The 9341-nt window shown below is 39.5% G+C and overlaps 1 protein-coding gene across 18 annotated transcripts in view; it reads right to left on the bottom strand.

The window, feature by feature from the left end:
- Positions 1-4453: 4453 nt before the first annotated feature.
- The window catches only part of dnm1a (dynamin 1a), a 51518-nt gene continuing 46630 nt past the window's right edge, over positions 4454-9341 (bottom strand). For 10 of the 18 annotated variants that reach the window (XM_005930102.3, XM_042221702.1, XM_005930103.3 and 7 more), the window contains one exon: positions 4454-7577. In XM_005930102.3, the coding sequence (XP_005930164.1) occupies positions 7517-7577 (61 nt within the window). In that variant the 3' untranslated portion in view covers positions 4454-7516. Of the gene's footprint in view, positions 9077-9341 lie in introns of all 18 variants that reach the window. The other 8 variants (XM_014336086.2, XM_005930107.3, XM_005930104.3 and 5 more) reach the window with 3 other exon arrangements.

Below are 9341 nucleotides of genomic sequence, written 5' to 3'. Positions count from 1 at the left end.
GTGTGTGTGTGTGTGTGTGTGTGTGTGTGTGTGTGTGTAAACATGAGAAATGTTGGACTTGTGTTGAAGTGTGGGAAATATTAAATCCTACAGTTTACCACGTCTGTAGCTTACTGATGATCTTCTCAAACACTTCATAATATTGGAAACCTTACGTGACTGGTCGAAGATGCACGAATGTCGTTGACCCAGTTACATTAAAACACCCGCCCCCGTTCCGCGTGTCAGCACTACTGTGTGTGAGGCTTAATTGAGAGGATTTTGTATTTGCTGTTTGTTTTTATGTTCTTGTTTGTCCCTGATGCTTTTCCCAGCGAGGAAGTGGTCAGTATTCCTAAATGCAATCTGATTTTTTTCCCCCCATCTCAGTTTTGAATTCCCATCTCACACATATGTGCAATAAATGGGGCCGTATATCCTGTCCCCTCGCTGATAGAGTGCTGAAAGAGCTGTCAAGTATTAACAGCCTGTTTGTGTGCAACTTTATTCAAGTGCAAATGTCAGTTTAAATCCACTGTACACATGCCAAAAAACAAAACAAAAAGAGAGAGAGAGAGCATCACATTTGAATGTAATAACCTCAATATTAACCTGTATGTGTGTTTAATGTGAAGTGAGGAGAGGGGATGCAGAAAGAGCATATCAGGTTGGGTAACTAATGAGTGTGGAGTGAGATGTAAGGTGAAGTTAAGTGAGTGAAAGGGGTTTAGTGCACATAAAAGCTTTTAAACTGTAGGTGGTGTTCAGTTTTGAAGTCAAGAGCTCGCTACGTTACATAATTCAGGAAGATGGATGTTGCTGATTGGTACTGTTCTTTTTCCTCCAGACACTGAAAATAAGTCATGTTTGTACATTGTAAAATGTTAGTATTTGTGATTTTTTTTCTTCTTCTTATGTTTTGTCCTGTTAGACTGAAAAGGCATCACCTTTATAGGGTATAGGGCATAGATGGAGCTTAGAGACCCATGAAGTTAAGCAGTTACTCAGTTATAAAGGCAGTGAAGTCATCTTCTCCTAACAGTTGTGTGGATAAAGTAAATGTAAACATAAATATTAGTGGTTGGGGTGCTGTGCTGCTGCTGACTGCTTTTCACATTATTTCATCTTTGCAGTTATTGCAATTTTTGGGGAAGTTGCTTATAGTTTAATGTCTATATCTGCAGCTACACATCATCTTTTTTCCTCAAATCAGGTAATCTGGTGCTCTGGGGTATTTGGCTGACCTCATCACAGACTCGGTCACTCGTCTCATTTCATCTTATCCCTAACCACGCCTTTGCTGTCTCGGGGTCTTTAAGTTTCCAAACAAATCGACACTAAAAACACGAGCCTGTTCTTCTCTGTTACATTTACGTGTAGTTCTACATATCAATGACGAATTGATGCACATCTTTAACAACTGGACTGTGTGAGCATGCGTATGTGGAGGCTGTACGTGTGAAATCCAAACTGTTTTCCTCCTCAGCCAAAATTGCGTCTGTTGTGCTTTGTTTGGTTTGTTTTGGGTTTTTTTGGGCTTTTTTTGTGGGGGTTGTTTTCTTTTTGTTTGTTTTGTTTTTTTGTAGAGTTCTATCAGATTATATAAGTATGATTGCACTAAAACTGTACATAGCTTCTCGTTTATCCCACCTCTGCTCCGGCTGCTGGTCGGACAGATGTGTTTCTAACGTGGCTTTTTTGAAGAGAGAGGATCCTATGAAGCTTCATGCCGCACGCTGAGGATTCTGCTAAATTGAGTGTTGATGGAGGTGTGATGAGACAGTCTAGCCAGATTAAACGAATGAGATAGTAAATTATTTCTACAGGTAAGGGACCATCTAGATTTTGAGAAAAGAAATTCCTCTTTTTAAAAATTAGGAATAAAGTAGGACTGATTTGTTATAGCTGGTAGTTGTATTGGCTACAAAACACTTGAATAAATTTCCTTTGGGCATTAAAAGTCAAAACATTGGGGAAAACTCCCAACATCAGGGCTGAAATTCAAGTTTCTCTGTCTAGCTTTAAGAGAGATTGCAGACTATATTGATTGAATTGTGAAATTGCATCCCTTTATTATTAATCATTCAAATTACCACAGCTGATTTTTTCCCCCCCTTTCTTTCACTTAGACCAAATTTAGGCAACTTCTGTTTTTTGTGTGTCCTTTTTTACTTTTAATGCGCAAGATAAGGGGTCACTGCAAGGTCATATCCAAAAAATGAATTCATTGAGGCTACTTTTGCAAAAGTTTTTACACATACATGTTTGTCTCTGAATTTTGAGATCTTCTTTCTTGTGCTTTAAAGGGCATGTTCATTAAATTATTAGTCGCGCATTTGATTTATTGGGCAAATTTATTGGGTAGAAAGCAGTTTGGTATTTTAGGTATATTATACAATGTCAGATGGGACTGTGTCGTAGTTGTATGTACTCAGTGTTGGTTTCTTTACAGAGAAAGTAAACAGCACCTTCCCTAAACCTCTGCACTTTGCCATAAAAAGGTGTTTTTGAATAAAATGACTCCCTCATTCTTCCCTGCTTCTTAGCAATCAGTCCTTTTTTTTTTCTTTTCTTTTTTTTTCTTTCTGCTTTTAGCAAAGGGTAAGACCAAGAGATAAATCTACATCAGGTGTTTGGGGACTTTCTGGGGCTTGTAAAATAATAACAGCTGTGTGGATTTCTGAGGTTTTCTAATTCCCTTTCAAATGCGTGATTGAAACATGGCAATGAGGAAGTATTTCTTGTCTCTACTGTTTAAGAGGTGGTGTATATACTGTACCTGTGTAACATATTGTATATTCATTATGCCTGGTGTATGGGGGGGAAGCTGCTCTGCAGTATTTACTGGCAGCTTGTATTGTATGCGTGCTAGTCCAGAGTCGGGGGTTTGGGGGTCACTGACTGGCTGTGATTCAGTACAAAGATTGACAAAGAGAAAATATTTTATTTATTTGAAAAATAAGTTAGCATCTCAACTAATCAGTTTTAATGTAAATTCGAAGTGACCGTAGGATGAAAATGAAGGATCGTTGAGAGAACTGATTTGTATGAGTGCTGCTTCTGACAGAATCCTTCTGATTTTTTTTCCCTTGAGTAATATTTCTCCCCTTCTCCTGAATAAAGCTGATTGAAAAACGTTTTGTCTTGATTTCTTTCTTTTTTTATTATTATTAAAGAAAACTCAACTTACAGAAACTACGACCTGCTGCCATCATAATAGGATAAGTATCATCATCACTAATAACAGCTACTGTTTCTCTGTGCTTTTATGATTCTGTTGAGCCTTCATCCACAATGCCAGGACCCTATCAGTGAAACCGCTAAATTGGCTTCTTATGGAAGTTTGTTTCTGCCACTGGAAAAAATGTCATATTTTGAAATTTCGACAGCATGAAAATCGATGTCAGACAAAGTTAATTGAATGTACTCGAGGCCGACGCGTACATCTAGAAGCATATATGATATCTCTAACCTATAATAAATGCTTTTAGTAATGAAGTAATGATTAATACGTGAATGTCTGCAGCTTGACTCAGTCTTAATGGATGTCTGAGCCTGGCTGGTGGAGGGTTCAGCTTCTATGGAAAGACTGCTGTTTAGATGAACAGAGCTGCAGTAGGGTGGGAACTAAACACATGACTTTACACTTCATAAAAATAATCTCATTTGGATTCTTTCGATCTCTAAAAGGTTAGAAACGAAGAAGGAACTGAACTGTCTCCTTCCTCTGCTTCTTTTACTACAGTAGATGCTTGACTTCTGAGCATTATATTTTATTCCTTCCTAGTTAAATTTACCTTTTTTAATTTTTCATATTTATTTCCTATCTTATTCATAGCCTTTTCCTTTTTGTTTTCTTTAGGTCACGAGCAGTTGTCCAAGCATTTCACTACATATCGTACTGTGTATGACTGTGTACGTGACAAATAAAATTTGAATTTGAATTTGAGTAGATAACCACTTCATTTATGAAATTTTGATCTGGTTTAACCAAAATAATAACAACAAATGCACATCTTACTGGTGTTTTTCAGCTAAAATATCATTTCACATGAAACTCACACTGATGTCATCAAGCTCATCCTGCGCTTTACAAAGAATCTGTCCCTCACTCGCTTTTATCTCCTCTCTTTCCCCTGATCTCCTGATGGGACAACGATCAGAGCAGATGGTTGTCCCTTCCTGCTGGAGGTTTCTTCCTGTCAAAAGGGAGTTCTTTCTTCCCGCTGTTGCCAAGTTCTCACTCATCAGGGATGATCTGATTCTCTCTACTACATAGGGCTATTATATAAAGCATCTTATAAGAACTGTGGCTGTGAACTGACATTATACACATCCATCTGCTGGATCCTATCCTAGTTGATTTTATCGTTTCTTGAAATAAACACATTCTATAAAATAAATAAATAAATGCAAACTGATCAAAAGAATGTGATGATTTCAAACGGGTAAAAAGACCCAAATGCAGACTTCAGAATTGAAAGACATTTTATTAACCAGCCTTACAGTTTTGTACCAATTTAACTGCAAGGCTGGAGGAGTGGGTAGGCAGGTTACAAAGTTAAAAGTCCAAATCCCATTTGGTCCAAAAGAAGGAATTCCAGACAGGTTACAGGCATCAAAATAGCACAACAAGAAATTTTCCTATTCAACTAAATAAACTTCTTAAACCTTAAACAAGGCTGTAAGGAGGCTGAATGGTGGTCTTTTTATTTGCTTCCACGGTTAGTGGTATCCCAGAGCCTCCTTTTCTTTTAGATGAATAAGGAAAATCCTTGAGAGTGAAGATGAGTATGAGAGACACACAAAGAAACTGAACCCTAATTTAAGGAGTAGAATGTCTTTAAGTACTGTGCTAGACGAGAAGGTGAAGACAAGCCCATGCAGCCCATGACCCATGATGGGAGGAACACCAGGCTGCAGACTGATGACAGAAGAGCATGACGGGTCCTTCACACATACCTCTATGTTTCTGTGTCACAGCAGGCTTTGATCAGGCCATTGCCCCTCAGTCTCCAGAGTTTGCGTCCTCCATATGCCTCTGGTTTGACCACATCTTCAGCATCCCTCTGTACGCAACCTTCACGCCCCTTTTAAATGGACTATATTTTATACGGCATCACTTGAAGCAGGAACCTTTCCACTTAACTGCAACCTATTTGTGAAAGCCCATATGTGACGATTGGTTTATGTGTGTGTGTTTTTATTTTATTTACAGTGTGTCTGAAATCTTTGTCATGCTGAAAAATGAAGCCTTTGCTAATCAGATGCTTTTCAGATGGCAATGCATGCTGGAGCAAAATCTGACAACACTTTTCCTTGTTAATTGTATACGTTTAGACTAGATTCACAACGCAGCTGGCTGAAATGCAGCCCCAAATCATGACAGAGCTTCCACCATGTTTTACAGATGACCATAGACACCCACTGTTGTACCCTTTTCCATATGTATTGATGATTTGAACCAAAAACTTCATATTTAGATTCATGACTCCATTATACCTGTTAACCCTGATTTTCAGTCCATTTCTTGTGTAACTTGGAATCCCTCAGCTTTTTCTCCCGGCCTCCATCCTTAAGGATGGCTTCTAGACAGCCACCTTTCCACTGAGACCATTTCTGATGAGGCTTCAGTGAACAGAAATTGGTTTAACTGAAGGGCCATAGGCATCTCTCAGGTCTTTGCTAGATTTGTTTTCTGGTTTCTTAATGACATGAGTTTCAAATACTGTTCATCTTCTGTAGGTAGTTTGTAAACTTGTGACACTTTTTGTTTCATCTGTCCTGTTTCCTCAGATGAAATATGCCAAGTTTACAGCTAACACATGTAAAGATATTATTTTATTGAACTGTTATCATTGGAATTTTTTGTAGATTAACCTAAAGAAATTGAAATGAATTATGTGTTTTTGTGCCAAGTACCAAAAGATAGAAAAGAGGGGAAAATAAGAAATTATGAAAGACCTTTGGAACAGTCTGTAGAAGTGATGTATATGTAAATGATGGGGTTGAGTAAGGGGTTGGAATAATCCAGCCAGGATTTTGAATATGCCTATAAGGATATTTTACTTTGTGTCCACATTCGTCTGGTGGTTTCATTATTAGCTGCTATCGAGTTCCCGTATAGTTGTGTTACCACCAGTATGTACCAGCATTTTAAAAAAAAAGGACACAAAGACATACTTCCCTGATTACACACTGAAGTTTTTAATGTCTTGACAGAGCACAGCAGTCCTGCACATCAGTCTAAACAAGACGCAGGACCTGATCGCTGCAGGACTTTCACACATTCAGCCCGCCCCTCGCTGCTATTCTACACACAGAAGGACAAGAAAAGCAAAAGCCCTCTGCTGCAAGCCAAAGTATTCAACAGCCTGCAGTTGCCCATATACATCATTGTATTATATATTTTTTGTAGTTTTTAAAACATTACTTCCTTATACATATACTCATTTTGTCATAATTTAAATATTCAGCGGTTTCATACACTAAATTCCCTAGATAGTGAAAGTTCAATAAGATGCATCACACATATACAGAATAACACAATAAGATATGTCCATAATAAACTATTTACCATTAAATAAGAAGAAGAATATGCTTAGTTGTGTTTACTTTGCAGTCGTGGAGTACCAGATGCACAAGGGATGAATAGTAGATTTTTGTTTGTGGCTGGTGGGTTGTTTTTTGCTTGGGTTCAAAAATACAATACACCACATCACGCTGACAGTGGAGGTCAGTGGTAGAAAAGGTGGTGGGTTCGCACGGGTCACAGGTTCTCACACGTGTAAAATGACAGGGTGAAAGAGAAGGAGCTTTTTCATTTAATGCCAGTGTTATGCATAGACTGTGGCTGTTTTTGAGTGTTCTCACTCACCCCCGTGACCACTGGAAAAAAGACAAAACCAAACAAAAAAAGGGGGGGAAAAGAGAAGAAATGGCAAATCATCAACTGACTTAAAATTCTGAATGTTTTCACACGGCAAATATTCCTGTTTTCCCCGTCTGAATAAAAAGGATATGTAAAGAGCTATCTAGCTAACAGTCACAGAGCTTCAACCCAGGCCAAAGACTCCCTTCCTCTCAGGCTGGAGTCTCGCGTGTCCTGCAGTTGTCTGAAGCTGCACATTTGCTTAAAGATAATGCAGTAACAACATTTGTGTGAAGCAGAGAGCAAGAAAGACACGGGAGAGGCATCTTTTTTTTTTCCTTTTACGTCAGTTGTTGCATAGGTCGTGTGGAAGCACAGACAACAGCAGTTTTAAATCGCAGGTGGATTTAACAGTGACACTGAGGGCCTTCCTGAGGCTACAACGGGCAGTTCCTCCCGTCCTGCAAGGCTGAAATGAAGAGGAGGAGGAAAAATGGACGAAGAGCAGCAGCGTCTATCTGAGGGTGAAGAATTTGCAGGCGATCCTTTACTTCTGTTATTCATTCAAGCCTTCCTCTCCTCGTGTGAGTGAGTGAGTGATGGGTGGATGGATAAATGCGAGATGAGCGTAAGAAGGAGAAGAGGTAACAGGGAGAATGTTTCCTTCTAAGAGTCGAATGGTGGCAGGGGGCTCTCGGGACGAGAGGGCCCGCCCTTGTTTGACCGGCTGTTTAGGTGATAGGAAAGAAGAGAGAAAATAAAAAGACGATCTTATTTGCCAGGATGAAGAGATTACAACAAGAGAAAGCCTAAAATCGTAATGGTGAGGAGGCACCAGAGAAATGACGATGTTCACCTCCAGGGTGAGGGGGATATTATTGCTTTGCCACCAGTTAGTAATGTGTAGCCACGGGTTATTCCGGCATAGGAATTATGTAATTAAGATGTGGCCATGAGATATCATCTGGTAAGATTACATTTTTGAATGATGAATCGCCTGACAGCCAGATGAATATTAAAAATCATCAAGGAAATAAAATCCAGCTGTTCTTTTAAACTATGCATGATGGTTAACATACAACAGATTACCCACACCGAGGCCAAACATTAACAACTAGTGGCTGTTTAGTTAGCAATAATATTTTACAGCCACGTGAGAAACAGGTCAACTTTTACAACAATGCTAATGGTAATGAAAACCATGATTTGCAGGGTGTGAGGCAGACCTCCTCTTTCACGGTTTGTTCTTTATAGTTTAGCTCACAAGCGGACTTGATTAAAGTCAGTCGCCTTCACACACGAATATGGAAAACTGCCATAACACATTAACTCAAACTCTGAATAGTGCAGTGAGAAGACACCAGAGTTACAAAAAAGTCCAGCTTGCATCACCTCCCTTATGAAATACTTTATCCATCGTCACTTCTGCTGATTGAAACATTTTCTGCCTCTTACTTTAACTCCGAGGCTGAAATGCTGCAGAGGAACTAAAGCATTTACTCTCTGCACAACACCAGTATTTACAGAGTCAAAGTATCCATCAAACTACCATGAAGTATGTTGCAAGTTCTTGGTATTAGTGGATGTTTAAGTGAACTGAAGAATTTGTGCCATTTTATCTGAAACTCTTGTGAAAATCTGCCAGCGAAAAATTCTAAATTTCTGCTTTATCCCTAAAATTTCATCTTTTTTTAAGGGAAGGATTCCTTAAAAAAGGAAGAAAATAAATAAACATGAAATAAAAGAACAATTGATGAATGAGAGAATAATAAGAGAGAATACTTATTAGAAATACTCAGGCATAGCTTCATGCTAAATGTCTACCCTTTTAGTTTAAAAGCAGGAAGAATGTTTCCGTGTTTAAGTGTTTGCACGTGTTTACTAGACTGTATACTGCGTGCGTGCACACGCTAACTGATTTGCTTCATCAGTCTTTACATAGTTTGAGTTCTCAGGGTGCAGCATGTTTGTAAGTCATGCAAGTGTGATTCAAGTATTCTGCGTCACTGTATGAGGGAGAGAGGTGGAGGTGAGGAGGAGGGAAAGAAGAGGAAGCGAGGGAGAAGCAGGAGCTGGGAACCAGCGCAGGTCAGACGAGGCAGAAAACGACAGGAGGGTGGCGCTGTTGTCTGTGGCCTCTCATCCAGGGGAGAATTAAACGGAGGAGGAGGGGAAGGACGGAGGAGCCAGGGAGTCTAGTGGGTTGGAGATGGCGGGGGTCTCCGACTGCCGTGGACACACAAGCACAAAGGAGAGACTGGATTAGTGCCGTTGCTCCCTGTTAACAGGTTTACAGCCCCCATGTGTACATTCATGCACAAACACACAGAAATACTGTATCTTCAAGTAAACATGGAGGCAGTCCAAAAATCCAACCAACGTGACAAAGATTTGAAGCTCAGTTAAGTGAAGGCGGTGTTCCTGCACATCCAGCTGCTGTTTATCTACAGTAACGTGCAGTTTGTTCAGTTGTAGTTCTGCTACAGGAGAG

Source organism: Haplochromis burtoni, unplaced genomic scaffold, assembly GCF_018398535.1.
Source record: "Haplochromis burtoni strain Fernald_Lab_line unplaced genomic scaffold, NCSU_Asbu1 Contig_72, whole genome shotgun sequence".
NCBI classification, from domain to species: domain Eukaryota; kingdom Metazoa; phylum Chordata; class Actinopteri; order Cichliformes; family Cichlidae; genus Haplochromis; species Haplochromis burtoni.
The sequence above is the reverse complement of the archived record's forward strand: the minus strand, read 5'-3'. Positions and strand labels throughout refer to the sequence as shown.